The 22885-nt window shown below is 46.9% G+C and overlaps 1 protein-coding gene across 4 annotated transcripts in view; it reads left to right on the top strand.

The window, feature by feature from the left end:
• Positions 1-22885, top strand: part of CCDC120 (coiled-coil domain containing 120) — a 228639-nt gene that overhangs the window by 149887 nt on the left and 55867 nt on the right. Inside the window, exon 2 of one of the 4 annotated variants that reach the window (XM_069209513.1) lies at positions 18214-18356. The exons of the other annotated variants lie outside the window; for them this stretch is intronic. Coding sequence (XP_069065614.1) covers positions 18315-18356 — 42 coding nt within the window. The 5' untranslated portion in view covers positions 18214-18314. The remainder of the gene's footprint in view (positions 1-18213; positions 18357-22885) is intronic. 4 annotated transcript variants of the gene reach the window in all.

Raw genomic sequence — 22885 nt, forward strand, 5'->3', positions numbered from 1 at the left:
ACTTGACGTACGCGCCAGTAGACCAGATTCAGGCGGGAGATTCCCGATTTTTGAAGCCAAAAATGTCTTTCTCACCTGAAATTGCCTCTGCTTCAATAGAAGTCAATGGGAGAAATGCATTCTCCCGATTATTTGTTTTTTTAATCTCCCACTTTCTGCTTCTGAGATGTTGGTCTGTGTGATTCCAGGACCCAGAAACGCATTGCTTTGGCCCCAGGTGCGCACTCCACAGGTCCACAGCCCTGTGCCATGCCTCCTAGCCTCCATTGGCGAACGGGATGCAGTGGCACCGGGGCCCACTAAACTCTGATTATTGCTGTATTTTATCATTCAAACAGCTGCTGGGGGCCCATTTTGCTCCTTGCGCTAAGGGCCATGGCACACTCGCTAGGCAGCTGCTGGTGTGCACCCCTCAGTGCCTGCCCTTCATTCTTCGTCCATACTCCAGCTCTCCCTCTCACACTGGGGTGTACTCTCCAGCTAAGGCGCCTCGTGCAGTCCCAGACTGGCTCCGGATCCCCTGGGTCCACCAGCAATCCTACTTTTGAGCTCTCCTCAGGCCACACCTGTTTGCAGAGAAGGTCCAGGTTGCAGATGGAGCTGCAGTTCTTCCCAGAGGCACGTGTGTGTGTGTGTGTGTGTGTATAGCTCACTGAGGCAAGGCCACTAGCATGTCTCAGCAGGCTGCGCCCCAGCCTGTCTGTTCTTGACAGACTGCAGGTTACTGCAGATTATAGCAAACCTTTGTAAGGTGTCTGTGTTGCACACCCAGTGATCAGCAAACCTTTTTGGTTTATCAGAAATGGGCATTCAGCAGTCCCCACTGCTGGCTAGTGACGTGTTCCAGCCGGTGGTGCGTGGCATTATGGAGAGGATAACCAGGATCCTTCAGCCCTGGCACATCATGGGTGCCAGCCAGTGGTGCGTGGCATTATGGAGGATGTGCCAGCCGGTGGTGCGTGGCATTATGGAGTGGATAACCAGGATCCTTCAGTCCTGGCACATCATGGGTGCCAGCCGGTGGCATTATGGAGAGGATAACCAGGATCCTTCAGTCCTGGCACATCATGGATGCCAGCCAGTGGTGCGTGGCATTATGGAGGATGTGCCAGCCGGTGGTGCGTGGCATTATGGAGAGGATAACTAGGATCCCTCAGCCCTGGCACATCATGGGTGCCAGCCGGTGGTGCGTGGCATTATGGAGAGGATAACAAGGATCCCTCAGCCCTGGCACATCATGGGTGCCAGCCGGTGGTGCGTGGCATTATGGAGAGGATAACCAGGATCCCTCAGCCCTGGCACATCATGGGTGCCATCCAGTGGTGCGTGGCATTATGGAGAGGATAACCCGGATCCCTCAGTCCTGGCCATCATGGGTGCCAGCCAGTGGTGCGTGGCATTATGCAGAGGATAACCAGGATCCTTCAGCCCTGGCACATCATGGGTGCCAGCCAGTGGTGCGTGGCATTATGGAGAGGATAACCTGGATCCCTCAGTCCTGGCACATCATGGGTGCCAGCCGGGGTGCGTGGCATTATGGAGAGGATAGCCAGAATCCTTCAGCCCTGGCCATCATGGGTGCTTTGAGGTTAAGGAAGTACTTGATTTTGTTCAGCGGTCTGGCTTTTAGAATGTTTGGCCTACTGACATTTTTTCTGTCCACCTTATTTTCCTCGACAATATTTTTTTATGAATAGGTCATGTTATGTTTATATACAGCAGGGCGATCGTTCAAAGTGCTTATGACTTTTAGTGGGATTGTGGTACACAAACTGACAAGGATACATGCCACTACTGACAGAGTTTAAGTAGAGTGGGTTTCTTTAGCCTAATGCGCAAAGGTAGTCTACAAATGTTTCGGCTTCAGGAAAGTTTGCAACAAGGCCTTCATCAGGACTATGACGCATTTCTACTGATTACAATTTTTTCACAAATTTCTGTGCCAGTTGTCTCCAAAAGGAGCTCATACCTGCAGAACCACTGGAGACTGGGATGGTGTTCTGCTTGCTACTGTCTCACAAAGCGAATCATTCAACATGGTCTGGTACGTACTTTTAGCATTTATAGGGAAGACGCCTATGCCAAGGTTCTAGCTGGTTCGGATCCTCATTGGAGGCCAGCATGAAGTGCAGATTCATCGTGAACTGGCCGGGGGAAGCGTGTCCTTCTGCGGTCACTCCAGTCCCTTAGACTTGTGAGCTGGACTATTTGTCATGCATTGAATCCCTTTCTGAAGAGAGTGGAAGTTGAGGGGTTTTAGGCTCATCGGTGTGTGTGCTTTTGGTTCTGCCTCATTGCATCTATTCCTGGTGCGTGGTTTGTGACTGCCCCGCACAATCTAAACAGAGTAGTGAACACCCATCAATGTGCTTAACCAATTTGCTTGAAGGCTCAAAAGACTGTAGGGGTTTACAAGCACGCGCATGCCCATAGGCCTCTTGGTGGAGGGTACAGCGCAAGCCATCTGCTGGCCTGAGCGCACTTGCACTGCACATGCGCACTGTGAGCCACTGTGGGGCCGCTCAGCAGAAATATGGAGATCTTAAAAATAGCCTGTCCAATCATAAATGACATAAATTCCACATTCCTCCTTTATCGTACCTGTCAGCGTGTAAGCCTCAGGGTGCATTATTAAGTACTCCCTCTGAGCAGGGGAAATCAAGGAAGATTGATGTTGTTAAACAGGTAAGAGGTTAAACAATCCACAGCCTGGAGCAGACAAGGCCAGGCGGAGCGGGGAGCTGGGCTGACTTGCCTAAAATCTAACAGTTTGTATTGGTTTTGTGAGGAGGCCAGGAATGGAGCTCGTGTCTCCAAGGTACAAGGTCAGAAGCCTGCTCACCTGGGGATGCTTCATCTGCCCTGGGTGCCGGGGCTCTTAGAATACTAGGGCCAGCCCCGGATCTCTCGGTACCGGCTGAAGTTAGCGTTCTCCATCCTGTCCCGTCCAGGGATGCAGGCTGGGGCAAAGCATACGTCAAAGTCATACATTTTTCAGACACATTTATGTGTGTGTTTGTGTGTATACGTGTGTGTTTATATATTTGTGTGTGTGTGTGTATATATATATGTGCATGTATATATGTGTGTGTGTGTGTGTGTGTATATATATATATATATGCACACGCTTGTGTGCATGTGTTTGTGTGTGTATATATATGTGTGTGTGTAATATATATATATATATATATATATATATATATCCCTCCTCTGTAGTACACATTGTTTACTGTTTTTTGATTTGATGATTTGTATCCTTTAATTTCTCAAACTGAGGGGACTACTTTTTTTCTTTTTCATTTAGCACTCCCCAAGAGTGCATACGTGTTCTTGCTCTGTGCTCCTCTGCCGCTTCCCCCTCAAACACCGATCCCATGCGCTCTTAGTGTTGGTCCTTACGTCTCCCATCTTGATTGTAAAAGAAAATTAAATAGGTATACTTTTGTGAGGGTGTGACAAAAGATCAGAATGTGACTTTTGTTTTAGTTCTTGCATTCCACATGATATGTTATGATAGCACAGGCCTTGGCACACAAAGCCTTTTGTGATGTTGGAGTGGGGGGTGGCTGAAGCAGTCCCTCGGCTGGCTTTTGTGGTAGAGGTGTCCTTAGCATGACTGAAAAGTTAATGTTTCTTAGCCTGGAGGCATGTAAATCTGTTCCGGTGCTACCACAGAGAACCAAACGGCTGGAGCATTTGTTTTGTTTCTTTCCCTCTAAATTCTGATACTCCTTATTCTTTGTAATTCTGTTCAGAGTTTCCAGAGTTCAAAGTATTTGAAAAATAAAACAGGCCAATATTGAGAGACTGACAATGTTTTAGACCAAACACAGTTTTGAAACAGAGCACTAGTTATGGACCATCCTTATTTTACCTCTTCCCCCAAGATAATTCTCCAAGTCTTGGGCCTAAACGACAAAGGGGCCAATTTACTAACTCAAAATACTATTGTGACACAGTTTTTAACGTTTGCATGCTGTACCGTACAGCATATGTGCATAGTTGGTAAAGTTTGAAAGAAGTAAACCTTTCTCAAACTTTACACCCGCGTAGCAGAGTTTTTCATTTTTAGTGCAAAGTTCTGTCTCCCATTCTTAGTAGATTGGGCTTTGTGTCAAAACCTGTGGGTGGTTGCACGGGCTCACCCACGGAATGCCCCCTCGATGCAGAGTAGCACAGTGCACTGCTTTGCATTAGTTTAGGGTGACTTTCCAATGCGAATCAGGATTTGCGCTGGAAAGTAAGTTCCAAAGCAACACTTTGCGCTAAGCAGTGGTGAAACCAGGAGCTACACTGGGGTATAAAGTCTGACTTTTTCCTGTTCTGTCTGGGGCTGTAGAATGGACAATATAGATGCTCATCAATGCACATAGTGGGTGGGGGCAGGTGGAGGTTTAACCTTTCATCTATGATAGCCATGCAACAGCTCCATGACCCGGATGCATTTCTTCTTCCCTCCCACTAGTGTGGGCTGAGCTTCTGGCTTTTGGAAAAGCTCTGGTCATCAAGCCGTCCTCACGAATGCTTAAGTCAGCCTGGCCTTGTGAAGGTTTTCACAGGGACTGGGACACTCTTCGTAGAAGCCACAGGCCAACTCCTTAGCCAGCCAGCAGGTCCTCCAGTTCTGTCCCTAGGGCACAGCAGCAAGTCGACCCAGCCAGGTTCTTAGACTTAAGCCAAGGCAATTCTCAGTATGCTATGATTAGGGCTCCCAGCTTTATGGTTTTTAAAAACATTTCTGTCTATTTATCCATATTTATTTTTGGGCCATTTTATTGGTATTTATCCATATTTATTTTGTGTTTTGAGAATAAATGGATTTGTGAAATGATATTTCCAGATTTGTGCACTCATCTGGATGCATGTTGCATTTTAGTAAATTAAGCAGCCACGTTTAACAAAATTCTACACCCACAGGTGCATATTAGCGTTATACCACAAATGTACGTTAACACATGCCTGTATTTAAAGACATCTCATCCTGTTTAACTCCCTGTGCCATCTATCTGCTCAACTTTTAGCTGGAATTCATCCACAGCCGCGTGGAGAGTTTCTCACAAGAAGCACACTTTTAGGTCTTTTTCTGCTTCAAAAATAAATTCAGACTGGAGACACACTGTTTCCTCTCTGTGTTTATCTGTAAAAAACAGTAAAAACAGAGCACTGGGGGCCTTATTATGCTATTCATTCATCCTTGTGTTCTAAAGTGCTTAACTGTCAGCGCTAGTCACTTCAAGGCACTGCACATACAAGAGTTGAACCAATATTTAATGAATAAATCGTGGTGCAGCGAAGGGTAGCTGAGTAGTGAGGATGAGAAGGGGGGACAGACTCCCCAATTAGAGACAGCCGCCAAATATTACATTTGTCCACAGCTTCAGGTGACCAGAGCCCATCCCTCCAACTCCTACCTTCAGAGTGCTATTACGGGATCCTAGTCCCACAAAATAAATATTTCTGGTTGCGGCCCTGCTGTGAAATAGCTCAAGATGGGTTTGCTATCCCTCCAACATTCTGATATTTTTTTCTTTTCTTTTTATAAATAATACATAACAGCTTGATGCTTGCATTATAAGGATGAGACCTACTGACTTTATCAATGATTGTTATATTTCGTTAAGACTTTAGAATTTGAATGCCTGTGTGTTTGTGTTCTGTTGGGCTTGTTATATAATTATGATCCCGGCATGCCCCAAAAGAGGTGTGTTGCCCTCAGCATACTATTGAAAGAGCAAGGCTGGGCAGGCTCGGCCTCCTGTCTGTGAGGCCTCACCGTCCTGTATTCAAGAGAATACCTGCGATAGCGCTTGCTGAACTCATATCAACCCGCTCTGGCTGGTTTTAAATCCGAACTCCATAGTGGCAGAAGCCTGGTGTATAACTGTGACCACCCCAGCTCCACCGTCCTTTCAGTGGACCACCTGGTGGTGATGGAGTCTGACAAACCAATGGGCCTTTCAGAGGCACCAGCAATTTATTAATGCCTCTGTTTTTAACATGGCGGGCTCCTCCTGTAATACAAGCCCCTCCCAATTCAATTTATTTATTTGTGTTTTGGAACTCTAAATGAGGTTCACATAATAAAACAAGATAAGACATACAAAGAAGAACAAAGGCATAAAATATAAAAATATACATGAATCATTAAACAACTGACCAAAATGTACATATAGTAATAATATCATAACAGCGGTTTGATCAGTTGATCTCACATAATTGTGGCTTCCCTGAACCTCTGATCATATCACGTCTCTTCCATATCTTCCATCGACCAACCAAAAAGAACCATTTGCATCTTAAAACAAATGTAAAAAAAATTAAAAAATAATAATTAAAACTCCATAACAAAACAATTCATTTGGAGGGGAGTACAAGGCTTGCAGAAACTCTGGTGCCGACATCAGAGAAAACTGAAAACAGATGGGTCTTAGCCATTTACAACGATAGGGGGTAAGGGAAGGACAAACAAATAGAACATGATTTAGGTCTTGAGTTTCGGCAGAGCTGAAGTTGCTCTCTTTAGTTGAACCATACCATTTTGCCAACAATACGTTTAAAGGTAACAATCCCAATCTCAGAAGCAACCAAAACCACCTCCCTGCATGTGGCAAGTTCCAGTTTACGTAAGGTTGTGCTTTTTTTTGCTATTAAGGATTTTGATAAAATCAAGAACGTTCTCCTGTTTGCACAGCTCTCTAGGTCGAATCGATGACTTAGGACCAAGTTGCCTGTTTTAGGCCGCTTTTCAATTGCGGGGAAAGAATAGCCAAGACCTGCTTGAAATCTACTTCGAGCATTTGTTGGGCGTTTGTAAGATTCTTAGAGAAGGTATACCTGAAGGTATTATTTTCCGTAAAGATTATCCTCTGGTTTCACGAGAGAAGCAGCCCAACAGATGACCCCCGGCTAGATCCTGGACAAACACACTTCTTAAGCCCAATTCCAGCCTTAGGGCAGCTACCAAAACAGCTGTATTTACAAATTAAAAGCCTTCTGAGGACCTTACCCTCCTGAAGATTCAGAAACCTCCATTTGGAGGAATCTATGAATTTCAAACCATAAAGAAGCGGAGATCTTAGCTCGGTAAACCTCAGAGGCACCAGCAATTTTTTAATGCTCACGTTTTTAACATGGCGGGCTCCTCCTTTTATACAAGCTCCTCCCATTCCTTCCTGTTTATTTTTATTTTTTTTAAAAATATATGGATCCCTTTTAGCACACCACTGACGATGGCTTAGGGGCCATTACATGTGTATGGCACGTTTTGAGGTTCCCAGTCAACGCCCACTAGTTGAATATCTTGATTTAAAAAAATACCAATGTCTGCCTCTTTCTTCTCGAACAAGCGTTTACAAGCAGTACTTTGTACACCTCATTGTAGCTAAGAAAAAATGTAACCCTCCCCTGCATACTCACAAGGACACTCCGAGCCAAGCTCTGGGACAATGCAGCGCTATGCTAAGCAGCCCAGGCTTTGACGTGGCCTGTCAGCGCCCCCTACAGCCATCATCACGTCTATACATCAGGGTGAGAGATTATACCACAGGCCCCCTCACCCCCAAGCAACAGAACTCTCAGCCCAGAAGTGTCTGTAACTGGCCCCTCCCCGCATCCTCCCCCAATAGTCACCTAAATAAATTAATAAATATATATATATATATATATATATATATATATATACACACATATACATACACAAGCATGACCCAGTTACGCATGTGAATTGAAGCAACTATATTAATATATACATGCCCACACATTTATTACTTAAATGCAAAAGTCAAATTTGCGTTATTAACACAGAAAAACGTGACGTGAGAAACACGTTTATTGCCCCACGGATAGCACCATTCTCCTATAAGGGGTCTCTTTGGTATGATTTTACCAGACTGCGCACATTTCAGGGTTTGCTCAAATACTATTTGTTGATACAAGCACCTATGAAAAAAGTCACCTTGACATGAAGTATATATGCAGATGCACAGAGCCAGATGTTATTTACTGCCATTGTTGGTGGGAGTGGCTAGTTACACATGTGAGGCTTCTCGTGGCACCTCCCCACACTCAACAATGGTAATAAAATGGCATACAAACACGCCAAATGGGATGAGAGCAATGCTTGCAATCAGTGCTTAATTTGTAAATTAAAACGTGCTGGTGCCAAAAGCTCTTCTCAGAAACACGCGGCCGCTGCAAGTAAATGTGCGAGCAGAGAATACTGAGGCAATGAAATCCTGAAGCCATCTCTAGGCTGTGTAATTCATTTACAGCCACTCCCTGCCCCTTCTGCTTGCTCTTGCAGCTTTCTCCCTTTGTGACACTTTTTTTCGTTTTCTCTTCCTCCGTCTTTCCTGTTAGTGTCTTTTGCTTGCAGTAATTGTTTGATGCAGAAAAATAAGTACCGGCCCTGAAAAATAGGTGCTGGTGCCCCTGACCAGGACCACTGGCAAAAATTAACCAATACGTGCAATACGTCTAACCACAGGGGGCGCCTCAATTTGGACCCACCCATTTGCAAATTAGTCTCAACCCTGCTCCAGTAGGAACACTCCAGACCAAAGTACCAGGACACGCCCTCCCTGATCCCGGACTCCGATTTTGTCCTTCATGTTCCTTCAATGTAGGTTTGAAAAGAGTCTGACTTTGGGCTTCCACCAGCACGAGTGAATAAGAGGGAAATATTACGACTTTCAGTCAGTTACAAAACTTGTTATGCTGACCCCATAGACTGTCTGGTTAAAAACTTTTTTAAAGGGCTTTTTTTTTTCCCCCCAGTTTTTTTAATGCTTTATATTTGTGTGGCTCATCTTTTGTTGTCTGCATCCTTCACAGAGCTCCAGGTAGGTGGGGCAGATGGTCCCAGGTATGAGTTCCTGTTTGGACTCCTTAGTGTTAAGTCACTAGACATGTCTAAGCCTGCTTGGGTCCGGCCCTTTTGAGGATATTCAGTTTATCGCGTCTAGTTTTATTTACAGAGCCCATAAGGGCCTCTAAGTAAGGGCTTGAAGCTTATGGTGGACGGGTGCAATGCCAAGGGGCAGGATATGGAAGGACGAGCTAACTACAGACGTGTTGGCTTGCACCAGACCTGAAAACAGAAGTTAGTTCATTGAAATGTTACCGGTTCCCATCTCAGGAGGGTGAGAGGCAGTCCTAGGGAGATGCTAGACCTGCCTGTAGGTGGAGGCTAGCTTGTCGGTTCTTGTTGGGGTGAGGCCGCTCTAGGAACGCAGCGACAGGTGACCGGGGTAGGAACACAAGCAACTGATAAGGCAGCAATGGGATCCAGGCAGGTGCCACTCTACACCACCAACCCTGGCATGTTCGGGCTTGGGTGGCAGCTGAGGAGCAGGGCCTGGCGGAGGCAAGACTTGGCAGAGGTGGCCCAAGAGGGAGCAGGGCATTGTGCAGGTGGCAGGCACTTAAGGTGGGTGAAGCAGAGTTCATGGATTATGTCTGACAGATAACGCTGGGTATGATCTGCCCCAGTCCCTCCGTGACATCATTCGCCAGGGGCCCCTTAGGTACTGGTGGTAATATTCATTGTGTACTTTTTAAAGTCTTTGAAAGTTGACCTGCCTTTACCTTGCTATGGATGATGGTAAAAGTCCCGTGGCTGCCGTGTGTCCTTCTGAAATGGAAAAATATGGCAACGTCACTGAGGTATGTGTACTACTAGCTGGTCAATGGGGAGGGATGTCAGACAATGGCGCACAGAGTATCTGGCCCTCTTTTGGATCTTGGGTTCAGTCAGTAGTTACTGGGAAGTATTTGTAGCAGGTACGGTTGTTTACCATTGGTGCCACAGGGCCTCCCATACTGGGGTACGTTGATTGGGTAACAAACTTACCCCCTTAGCAACTTAACTCTCTGAGGTGCCGAAGTCAAACAGCCAAGGCCTACTCTACCAATCGATGGAGTTTAGTAACCTCATGATGCTGAGCTAACCACTGCACAACGGGCCCTGAGGCCAATATTATTCAATGGGAGAACGTGTTCTTGATGCCCTTTGTAAATTCTCCTTGGCTAATATCATTCTATGGGAGAACTTGTTCTTGACGCCCTTTGTAAATTCTCCATGGCTAGTATCCTATGGGAGAACTTGTTCTCGGCGCCCTTTGTAAATTCTCCATAGCTAATATCACTCTATGGGAGAACATTTTCTTGAAACCCTTTGCAAATTCTCTGTGGCTAATATTATGTGGGAGAACCTGTTCAAGGGGCCCTGAGGCTAATAATATTCAATGGGAGAACTTGTTCTTGATACCCTTTGTAAATTCTCCATGGTTAATATCATCCTATGGGAGAACTTGTTCTCGACGGCCTTTACAAATTCTCCATGGCTAATATTATCCTGTGAGAGAACTTGTTTGCAATGCCCTTTGTAAATTCTCTGTGGCTAATATCATTCTATGGGAGAACCTGTTCTATGCACCCTTTGTAAATTCTCTATGGCTAATATCACTCTATGGGAGAACATGTTCTTGAAACCCTTTGCAAATTCTCGTGGCTAATATTCTGTGGGAGAACTTTTTCTCGACGGCCTATGTAATTGCTCCATGGCAAATATCATCCTATGGGAGAACTTGTTCGCTGCACCTTTTGTAAATTCTTCATCGTTAATATAATTCTATGGGAAAACTTGTTCTCAACAGCCTTTGTAAATTCTCCATGACTAATAGCCTATGGGAGAACTTGTTCTCGCCATCCTTTGTCAATTCTCCGTGGCTAATATCATTCTATGGGAGAACTTCCTCTTGATGCTCTTTAATTTCTCTATGGCTAATATTCTATGGGAGAACCTGTTCTCGTCATCGTTTGTAAATTCTCCATGGCTGATATCATTCTATGGGAAAACTTGTTGTTGACTCCCTCTGGAATTTCTCAACGTAACTGAGGTATGTGTACTATTAACTAGTCAATGGGGGAGGGATGTCAGGCAATGGCACACAGAGAATCTGGCTTTGATTGACATGCTTGCCCACTGCTCCTGTTTCCGGGTATCCCTGAGTGCAAGGAAAGGCAACTCAGTATGTTAAAACCTGTGCAATTTATTTTCAATCAAATAGGTCTAAAAATAAGAATTCCCCCTCCCACCTCAGATGAAACCCCCATACCACAAGAGGGTTCCTATCAAATTTCAAAAATTGAATTCAGCGTGCACGAGGCAAGTTCTACCTTTTCCTCTGGGTTTGCAGTTAATGGGGCTGCTAACAATTGTAGTGGGGGGTGGGGGGGGGGGGCTGGCTTCCAGAGCTCAGCTCAAACGTGAAAAAAGTAACTAGTTTGCCTGTAACAAATTGCTCAGTGCAGAGATGGTGGGGTCCCTCAGAACACTGTTCTTTAGGAGAAACCACATGTCAAGGGTTGTATCTTCTAACCTGTCTAATGTGGTTTTTGGTTGACACAAGCATGCACAGGACATACAGGCCTGCGCAGTCTGGACTGGGATTTGGATTTTAATCTTGGTGACCACCTGTAAATTTACACTTGTGGAACTCTTCGGTGGTTGGCAAGAGGGTACTGTCTGCAGGTACCAAGCCTATTGTGCTAGGACTTGAGGTGAAGGGTAAAATCTCAATGGCCTTCAGAGTTGGATCCAGCCATGTACGGCTTCTCTCTGGTCAAAGATGGATTGATGACGACTCGCTATGCTTAGTTGTGTAATCCATCTTTGCGGGGCCTCAGACTCTAGTGTAGCTGTTGCCTGAGAGGTGATTCTGGTCTGGTGACTGCAAGGTCTTTGCTGACCATGGGCATCTCACTCCGTCGAGATGTCCTCCACACAGATGTCAGCCAGCTATGCCTTGGTCGCTGTTGTCTGCGTTAGGAGCTGCTCCTCTCCTCACAGGGAGAACCTCAGTTTCTTCGTCCAAAAAGGACACAACAGCCAGACTTGTTTAAACTCTCAGCCTGGATCTGACCTGGAGGAAGAGCAGATAACAGCAAGGCCAGGTTCTCCTTATTTTTCTGCATATTATTTTTTTTGGGTGGCGAGGCAGCACATTTCTGCTGGCCCTTCTTTCTTAAAACACTTTTGCTCTTGTGAAATTCATTTTTTCTTTAATTTATAGATAAATTTGGGATCAGTAAATAAAAAAGGGTCCATCATTTCGTCAATGTGCACATACGCCCTGAAGCTTTAACCTATAAGATGAAGCAGCTACTTCACGGCACATTTTTTTTCCTTTTGTTTCCTTTTGAATGCTATTGAAAAGCATTGGCAAAAAAGTGTTTTGATGATGCTGTACAGTGTCACTCAGTAGGTCCTTCAGGCAAGACCTATTGGCTTTGCCAACGGTTGTTGTATTTCTGTTTGTTATATATACAAATTATGCCATTTTTGTCACAGAGGGCTGCATTTTTGCATGCTACATTTCTGAGTGAGAGTTTCATACATACAACCCTTCTACTTTGTATGTGATATTTGTATAACACAAACTTAGCCTAAAGGCAGACGAGCGCTGTACAGGGTCAAAGGCAAAGCTGCTGTCGGCGGGTGATGTGGGAGCTAGCGGGGTTCGAGCAGTAATGACTTGTTACTGCATCACGATGCAGTGCTCTTCGAAGAGGGGCATTTCAGCTCTTTCTGACATTGGAGCTGGGTTGGCACAGTGGTGATACAGGGATGTTTTTCAGATCCTCGGTGCATCGATGGACAATGCCCGTCGCCTGTTTTAATTTTTTTCTATTCTTTGTCTCCATTCTGATGGTGTGCTGGCTGCAGGTGTGCCAGGAGCCTCCGGAAGTGGTGAATGTGTGACCTTGATGTGATGTTGGTGATGGATTACTAAAGGATGCTGTTGGTTTTGACGGTGATCTGGTCCTGCAGTGTGATCCAGCTGAGTTCCATCCGGATTGGGTGATGTGATCACATTGCTTCAGGTCATGAATGAGGCCTGGTGAGGCATTTCAGGTCCCTTTAAGAGGAACCAGGGTTGAGTTTAGGAGACAACAGAGCAGATCGTGGCCACCATCCAAATGCAAGCGCGGGAGGGTTGGTCCAGCAGTTATAAAGTTGCTTTCTCAGAGGAACTGTTTATCTTTCTTTAGAAGGGAATGCTGGGAGCCAGGCTGTTCGTCTTATTAAGAATAAGTTCCTTAAAGTTGAAGTTGCTGTCTAGGGTGAAATCAAGTGACGACATAGAGAGAAAGTTGAGGTTTGAAACTGTCTGTCATTGAGACAGTTGTATGATACAACCACGCATGCCTTTACCATGCATGCCAAAGCAAAGCGGTCTGAACCGCAACCACGCATGCCTTTACCACGCATGCCTTTACCACGCATGCCTTTACCACGCATGCCTTTACCACGCATGCCTTTACCACGCATGCCTTTACCACGCATGCCTTTACCAAGAATTGTGTTGTAAAAGCATGATTGGTAAAGGAATATGCGTGGTAAATTGCATATCGCAGCCCGCGCTCGGCACGCTAACACCTGATACCGGAGGCCGGCAATCCACACAGCCCTTAAAACTGCCCCTCCTCCTGCCCTGAGCCCTAAAAACCCACCCTTAAAACTGCCTGACCCCTTCCGCCCTAAAACCAACCCTGACCCGCCCTTAAAACTACCCCTTCCGCTCCCCCCTGCTCTGAGGCCTAAAACCCTGCCTCCTGCTAAAAACTACCCTGACCCCAGCCCCCATGCCCTGATCCCTAAAACACACCGCCACCCCTGAAAACTGCCCATTTCCCTCTACCCCATGTCCTGAGCCATAAAAGCCGGCCCCTGCCTTTAAAACTACCCACCGCCCTGAGCCCTAAAACTGACCGACACCCCCCACTACCTGCCCTAGCCCTAAAACCAACCGACCCTTAAAACTACCCTGGCCCTGAGGCTAAAAACCCTGCCCCCGCTAAAAACGACCCCAAACCCAGTCCCCCGCCATAAACCCTAAAGTTGACTCCCACCTCTGAAAACTGCCCCTTCCCACCACCGTGAGCACTAAAACCTTACCCTTGCCCTTAAAACTACCCCAACTACCCCCGCCCTGAGCCCTAAAACTGACCCCCCACCATCCTGAGGCCTAAAACTCTGCCCCCTGCTAGAAACTACCAGACCTCAGCCCCCCCCCCCCCCCTCCCCACCCTCAGCCCTAAAACTGACCCTGCCCCTAAAAACGTACCTCCTCCCAACACGGCCCCAGCCCCACCTACCTCTCCCAATCCTTCCTGTTCTTCTCTCCACCCATCTGTACAGCTCTGTCTTAGCCACGCATATGCGTGGTTCACGCAAGCGTTGTTCCACTTGCGTAGAAACAGGACGCATGGCTCAGCCTGCGCTGTAAAGGAAGTTTCCCCATTGAGATTGAGGTTTGGACGAGTTGTTTACTTTTGTTCTTTTTAAAGAAAAAAAAAGAAACAGGTATTCTGTCTTGGTGGTTTGAGCTTCTGGTGGGGGCTGCACATCCAGGTCTGGGTGATGTGCAGCAGAGTTTGCGCGCAGGATGTCTGAAGTGGAGGATGCTTTCAAGCAGAATTATGTGTCACGGGCATGTTGCTGAATTTCTCTGTCATCAGTGAGTGGATCTTAAAGGGCTCCATGTGGAGGTTGAAGATGACTGGGGATTGTATGGAACCCCGGGGTCTTCACAGGTGATGGAGGCATCTTCTGGTAGTTGGCGGTCGCGTGCCAATGAACTGGTGTGAGATGGGCCGGTAGGAGGAGAACCAGTGACTGCCATTTCCATTGAATCTGACTCGGGACGTCGGGATGCAGGTGAGGCTGGCCTGGTTGATGATGTGACTGAGAGGTCCAGCCATTTCAGGTGTGATCTGAAGCCAGATTAGTGGTCCCACAGCAGACGGGTGATGTTGATGTGTTTGTGAAGTTGGGCACAGACTGTTTATGATCTTGTCAATGAAAGGAAGGTTGAGTGATGGGCAGGTAGTTGGCAGGGTCATTGGGCCTCGTGTGGTTTCTTCAGGAGCAGCAGATCTGACCTGGCTGCGGAGCATCCGGGAAGATGCCGGAGGCGAGGGAGACTGCGGATGGTGAGTGGGAGGAGAGGGCTGTGATGAAGGACAAGCCTAGGACAGTTTTCATGTTAGCCACCGTTGACAGAGTAGATTGTTGACGAAATTTGCAAAAGATAAGACTTTGAACACTGCCCATGCTTCATCCGTACCAGGATGTCCGGACCCCACCTGAAGCTCAACCCACCGAGACAGAATACCAGGTCTTTGCATGAACAGGAGGCAAAAACTAGTGCTACCCTGTTGAATTGAGGAATGCCACAAGAAGGGGTGGGTCTAAGAGAAAAAGGAGCCTTGGTGTTTGTGTTCTTGATTCGTTCTCTGATTGCCTGTATTTTTTCACTGACGAAACTGATGGCATTGTACTTGTCTCTGGGCAGTGATAGATGTGTCAGGCAGAGGGTTTGCTCAATGCTGGACTGTTTTCTGCTTCTGTTGGTAGCTTCATTGATGGTGTTGAACCAGAACCTGGAGTTGGCTCATGTGATGAGTTGTCTGTCTGTTGCATGGAGTGACTTTGTTAGGGTAAGGTTATTGAGGGTTCCCTTTTTCAATTTTTCTTTCAAGTCGGCTGATGGTGCGTTTGTTCTCAGCCAGGTCTTGGAGCACCATGGTGCTGAGGGTTTCGGCTTGCGTTTGCGTGTTTTAGGTGGAGCAGGGAGGTGGTTGGCCCAGTCCGGAGGTATGGGAGGATTGCATTGGATGGTTTCTCACAGTTTCAGATCTGTCGCTGGTGAACCCACGCCTAGCACGTGAAACGTGTTGATGTTTGAGGTAACCTGCCTGGTTTCTGTGGCTTGGGAGTCGGGTGCACCGACCTCCTTCAGTCCTGCTTCCCAGCCTTGGGCACCCTCAGCTAGGATCTAGGAAGGGGTTCACCGCCTTGTCCTGGCAGTGCCTTGGGGCAGGGATACCAGGCTAGTTTTCTGCTTGGACGCGGCAACAGCCACTTACCTGCACCCGTTTCGCAATCCATGCCCAGATAGACCGGGCTCCCTCCAAACCACCAAAATAGAACATGTTCACGGAAAGAAGCCGTCTCTGAGCCCAAAATAGATGAGGAGCCCTGGGCAGGGCCGAGTGGCCCTTCCTTAGCACCGAGGTGCTGTCATCGACCATGACGCGTCCTGCCCAGGTGAACCTGCCAGGCTATACCAAGGGCTGCTGCAAGCCACTGGAATGTACCAGGAACTCCCAAAAATGCTGCAGTAACTCCGGAGTCCGTAATCATGACTCAAGTCGAGCCATTGTACCGAGCTAGCGTTTTATTTAAATAACTTATCAAGACGTGTAGGTGTGGCTGCCGGCGCCCAGGTGACTTGTGACAGGACGCAATGTACCCGGCTGGCACAGGGAGCAGCGTCACAGACCAGTGCCCTGCGTAAGTGGACCGAAAGGTGCCACTCTCATAGAAACTGGTGTTGTCTGGAAGAATGCACCGTGCACTGATCCATGGTACAGACCTTACCCTTCTGTGGTACAGTAGAAGAAACACTCCACTTCTGTGGGAAGGGCGGAAGAAACCATTTTTAGAGCATGGGGGTGAAAAGCTGTTGCCCCTCTGTGGCACAAAGGTAAGAAGCCATTTCTACTTTTGGGTACAAGGATTAGTAGCTCTTCACCCCCCCCTTTGTTCTGCATTTTTTTGTTGTTGTTTTTTTAAACAGAAATAGAGAGTCCTTTCTGGGGTACTTGCTTAAGCAGTTTTTGGGGGACAGGGCTAAGGAGCCCTTTCACCCCCCAGGATTTGTGGGCGCACATGCAAATTTATACTTGCCAGCATTCTATGACCAAAAAGTTAGGGCTTTTTAGATTTTCAAATCCACCCATGAGCATAATGATGACATCACTTTAAATGTTTTGATATGGCTGGAGGTCTGCTGGTGCCATCACAGGAAATGACGTAACATAACACTAGGCCAAGATTAAATAAATGGCTTGATACAAACAAGTGACCTTTGTTGCCGGAGGCAGGTCTTAACCTCACCTCACGTACACATCTGCATCTTTTCATGCATGGCACTGTCATTGGTCAGTGTTTCTAGCAGCTGCTGAGAAGCAGGCATTTCAAGGAGCTATGCTGCTGGGAATTCTCTTCCAGCTCAGGGAGCTGAGTTTCTGCTCTTAGCACGCACAATTCTTGGCTGCCCAAAAATCAGTGGAATGACTCCCATCAGTCAGTAGCTTTCTGGTTTGCCAAAATGACTCCTAAATCGCTAGTTTTGGAAAGTATGTGTTGGCTCTCGGTGGACTACCACTAGTCTCTAGTAAGCGCATGAACCAACATGTCTCGTCGCTCACTCCTGCCCACCCGGGCCCTCCTGGGCTCCCACGTCCTGTGCCTCCCTCCCCTGGCGCAAACACGCCTTCCTGCGCGAGGCCTGGCTCTTGGAGCGCTCTTTCCTGGCCCGGCTTCCTGTTTCACTCTCTCCCTTCCGGTCCAGGCCTGCCTCTCCCATCACCTCCCCTCTACCACCACGTACAGGCCTTTCCTGAGACACTTTCCCTCAGAGTCCTGGCTCCTGGGCTTCCTGCCCGGTGACAGGCTCTATGGTCCGTTTCCGCCCCGCCTGGGGGAGAGGGCGCCTTTAACCAAACCTACCACTGCCCCCACTTTAGGCGGGAAGAAAGATGCCTTGCAGATGGAGGGGGGCTGTGTAACTGGGCCGAGTTCCTGACAGGGCTTGGCCACTGAAAGGCTGGTGCAGCAGGGATGTAGTCAGTTGTGTATCAGACACAGTCCTGATATGTGACTGACTGTGCCCCAGCTAGATCATCCTTACTGAGCCAGCCCTTCGACTTGTGACTGACTTCTTAAAGCTACAGTTTGCAAGTGCAGGTAATTTTGTCTGCGAGAAAAGTGAATAATGTCCTTTGATATCCAACTCTGTCATCTCTTAGGGGGAGGGAAGGTTGGGGGGAAGTGACTCAGAATCAGTGGTTCTGTGGTCTGGGGACCGCTCGGGGTCAGTAAACCCTCAGGGGGCCCACAACTGCTTAGAAATTTAAATAATAACAAATTGGGTCCACAGCTTTTAGTAATGACTCCATGGGAGGTCCCTGGATTCAAATAATGATTTAGTGGGGGTCCCCGGGTTCCATCAATGATAAAGTGGGGGTCCACGGAAGTCAAAATGTTGGGAACCACTGAGTTATAAGAGGAGGTGCTGATATTGATTTACTCCAGTTCTATTTTTTTTTTCTCCTTTTTGCTGAAATTGGGTGTTGTGACAGATCTGCAGCTTCTGAGCTCTCCAGCCGTACTCCAGTCCCCGCCTGTCCTGGGGGCCGCATGGGGACCTCGTCGTCTCCGGAGGATGGTGGCAGCTGTGTGAATGGCCACCAGCCGCCCGGGACCGCCTGATACACCCAGCACGGTAACTTCTCCGAGGGGCAGAGGGTGGGACAATGGGCTGTGGATTAGGAGTAAAAACTGGGCCTAGATGCCAGACTTTGATGGGATTCAAGATGGTGATGAGATCTTACTCAAGGTGGACAGGTGGGCCAATGAGCAATGGTGCTGAAGACCTTGTAGAAGGTCGTTTAATTGCTGAATCTCTTAGACAGTACAATTGGTCCTCTTCCTGCCCTTCTCTCCTGCCCATAGGCTTCTGACAGAAGTGTGTTCATGGAAGCTTTGGGCAGCAAAAGTGATTTAAGCGTCCCCTTATTCAGGGGCTTCATAGTGAATGTCTTGATCATAAAATTGCCTCCTATATCCATCCTCTTACCCGCCGGACAAACTTCTTATCAAAGGATGTAACTAGATGCCTTGGTGAAGGACAATTCTGTAAGCACTCAGTTAATGGGCAAACCCTTGAATACTCCAGTATGATTGAACGCTGACAGGCCCTACTAACACTTCGGAAGCACTCACCTCCTTGGAAATCTTCCACACTCTCCGGCAACGCTTCACTCATACAGCAGCAACATGTTGGGAGTATGTCTTCAAACCTGGCACCCCAAGCCCAATATCTCCCAATTTAGAACATACTACATTAATTGTCTTTCTAACCCTACATTTTGAATAGTGCCTAGAAACCTGATGAAAATACAAGTTCTTTGTAGCGTTATCAGGGGTAAAGGACCCCCCAAATGTCCATGGATGCACCTCGGTCAGTATTAAGGCCTCCTTGGCTCCACACTCTTAATTTAGGACAGACATAGATGGGAATATGTCACTTAAGCTGTCAGCCGCCAGTGGTTTGTGTTTTCCGAAAACCAGAATGTAGTCTCTGAGGGGTAATAGTTTCTGAGTGAGTACTTTGCTTTGCAAAATGGCATGGTTCTCTCCAGGAGCTAAAGCCCAAGATGTCTTTAGGAGCTGAGCTTTGGTGCACCAACAACCGTTGAACTGCGGTGGGCGAGAGCGAGTTCAGCTGTCAGAAAGTTCGGTCTGTTTTGGATCTTCTCAGAAGATGTTTTCGCTCACTTTAAGAACCTCCCTAATCATGCTCTTTTGCGGGGTGACTTTCCGATGGAATAGTCTGATGTGGTGCAGATCACTGGAGTCCACCAGAAGGTTCTTTGGCATGAGCTAGCTTGACTGTAGTTTCTCCCCTCTGCATCTCCAAATGCTCTGACCATCTTTGTGTGTTCCAAATGGATTAGAAAGATCGAACCCTTGCCGTTACTGCTCGGTGTTGGACGATTCCAACCCAGCCCAAGTGGGCCTGTGATAGGATCAGCTAATAGCCAGAATCTAAAATACCGTATCAAATTTTACCCATTGTCATCGGCTGAACTAAAACTGTATGGTTTCTGGTGAAACCTATTGCCTAAAGTGCACTCATTGGATTTCATCTCGGTCGACTGCTTAGCCGTCTCCTTTCACAAACGACAACACCAAAACAGCAAATTACTTCCTTGAGTCCCTCAAGAAAATGAAGAACTTCCTCACACAACCACCAAAACTAGCCACTCGCTCACTAAAGATCTCACTGCCGGGGCCGGGGAAAGACTTACTGATGGGTTCACCTCAAACAACCATGGTCCATTAAAAGTTGCAATTCGCTCTACGGTATGTTGGTTTCATGAAGGAAAAAACATTAGCACATAACTCCCACACTAAAAGACTTCGATCGGTTGCCATTAGAAGCAAGGTTGGGATTTAGGATAAGCTGCTTAACATTAAATCTATTGACCTGAAGATCCCTCCAAAGCTATTAAATTTGTTGACTCTCTTGAAAGGATCACAAACTGCAGGGACTCTTTCCTTATTGAATCACCAACATTCAAAACAAACTTAACTATGAAAAACTTTCTCACACATGGTCCGCGTACTGTGGAACTCTCTCCCGGACAATTTGAGGACTGTGACAAACAAATCTTTTGGAAAAGCTCTTAAAAATCACTAGTTTCAACTGTACTCAAACTCTAAAAAATATAATTAGCTACAAGAATGCACACACCAGAAGTTAAAGGACAACCAGCCCACAGCTATGCACCCTTTCCTCGCTTCTTCGTTCTTGTAGTTTGAGGTGATACGATGTTGTACGTAGCATCACTTTTTATTTGTAAAGCGCTATAGTAACACTGGGTAAGTCAGCACCATATAAATCTGTGACCTAACAAAATAAAAATAAATGTCCCTCTACTAAGGGTCACTTCGAACCGGGGAAGATGGAGCGGTATGACTAACACCATCTTCAGTGCCCGGCCCACTGACTCTACAGTGATGTAAGGAATGTCACCTTGAAGGATGTCCGGCACCGTCCCGGCAGCGCAAAGAACATAATTAAACACACAGTACAAATAAATACATAAAAAACAAAACAAATACAGATTGTAGAAATAACCTGAAACTAGGAAAAGTACGTAAAAGAGAATATAGAAAAGGAAAAATTGTGAAGGAGTAAAATTCTGAAAATTGGCAGGCAAGACGGGAAAGCCATTACCTCGGCCAGGTAAAGGGCCCATTAATTAACTAGATGAAAATGTATACTGAAAGAGATTGCAAGATCGGAAATGTGTTCTTCCAAAAGCTGGTGGATGGGCTGATGCCGGAAGGGGTCTGATTTCAGCTTCGAGCTGCTGAAATCGCCTGGTGATGAGTGCTTGGGTATCAAGGCTCAGGTGGCCGCTGGTCCGTCCTAGTACCAGAAACTTACTCTCAAAATACACAGTGTACCCAGGGCATCCTCTGTGCTACTAGCAAGATGGGAACCCACACAAGCGACCACCGACTAGGAGACTCTGGATCAGAGGCCCTGAGCCCAGAGAGTATAACATCTTCATCCCCGAAGAGAGTTCATTAATAAGGAAGATCACTTCCACCACCCCGCGTGGATTATTGTCTTCATCTGTTTACTTCTACGCGTGTGTAGTGTCGCACAGCGGCACCGCTCAAGAGGGGGGAAGGATGGGTCCTGTTGAGGACCAGGAAAGACTGCAGGAGTCTGAAGTAGCAGGGCTAGTCTGGGATCCAAGTAAGGGCATTGTGGGATTATAGTGAGAGTATTGTGGGGCTGTAGTAAGGCTATTGTGGGGGCATTAGTAAGGCTATTGTGGGTCATAGTAAGGCTATTGTGCGGCTGTGGTAAGGCTATTGTGGGGTTGTAGTAAGACTATTGTGGGTCTGTAGTAAGACTATTGTGGGTCTGTAGTAAGACTATTGTGGGTCTGTAGTAAGACTATTGTGGGGTTGTAGTAAGGCTATTGTGGGGCATAGGCTATTGTGGGGTTTTAGTAAAGCTATTGTGGGTCATAGGCTATTGTGGGGTTGTAGTAAAGCTCTTGTGGGTCATAGTAAGGCTATTGTGGGGTTGTAGTAAGGCTATTGTGGGTCATAGTAAGGCTGTTGTGGGGTTGTGGTAAGAGTATGGTCGCACACAGACGCCCTCTGGAGGCAGATACTGAGTGAGTATTGTTTTGAATACTCTGCTAGACCTCTGTGGGAGGTGGAAGGAAGGAGCAATGGGAAGAAGGAGCTTGCCTTGGATCCCCATTGAAACCTGAGGGTGGGGCGCCTAGAGTACGGCACATCACCACCCTCTTCAGTGGGACATCTGGTGAATGATGCTACAATGTGTCTCAATCTATGCTGACCTCATCAAATAATGGAACATTGTACAATGCCTGTTATTGTTGTGTCAGCAATGCAGAACTGGCAAGAGAGCACTGTATTCTTCTTTACAATGGATGGCCCCTTTAATTGTAGAAAGAATTGTAAAATAATTACTCAGCATTCACAATACAGTAGCGGCACAGCATTGGAGGTACAATAACGGCACAGCATTGGTTGGTCTATAATGGCACAGCATTGGCGGTACAATAACGGTACAGCATTGGAGGTACAATAACGGCACCTCATTAGTGGTTCTATAAGGGCACAGCATTGGCAGTACAATAACAGCACATCAATGGCCGTATATACACACAGCATTGGCGGTACAATAACGGCAGAGCATTGGAGGTACAATAATCGCACAGCATTGGCTGGTCTATAAGGCCACAGCATTGGCGGTACAATAATGGCTCTTCATTGGTGGTACAATAACGGCACAGCATTGGCTGGCCCATAAGGGCACAGCATTGGCGGTACAATAACGGTGCAGCATTGGCTGGCCTATAAGGGCACAGCATTGGCGGTACAATAACAGTGCAGCATTGGCTGGCCTATAAGGGCACAGCATTGGAGGTACAAGAACGGCACAGCATTAGTGGTTCTATAAGGGCACAGCATTGGCGGTACAATAATGGCACATCAATGGCCGTATATACACACACAGCATTGATGGTAAAATAACGGCACAGCATTGGAGGTAGAATAACGGCACAGCATTGGCGGTACAATAACGGCACATCAATGGGCGTATACACACACAGCATTGGTGGTACAATAAGGGCACAGCATTGGTGGTACAATAAGGGCATAGCATTGGCGGTACAGTAACAGCACATCAAT

This window comes from Pleurodeles waltl, chromosome 10, assembly GCF_031143425.1.
Source record: "Pleurodeles waltl isolate 20211129_DDA chromosome 10, aPleWal1.hap1.20221129, whole genome shotgun sequence".
NCBI lineage: Eukaryota > Metazoa > Chordata > Amphibia > Caudata > Salamandridae > Pleurodeles > Pleurodeles waltl.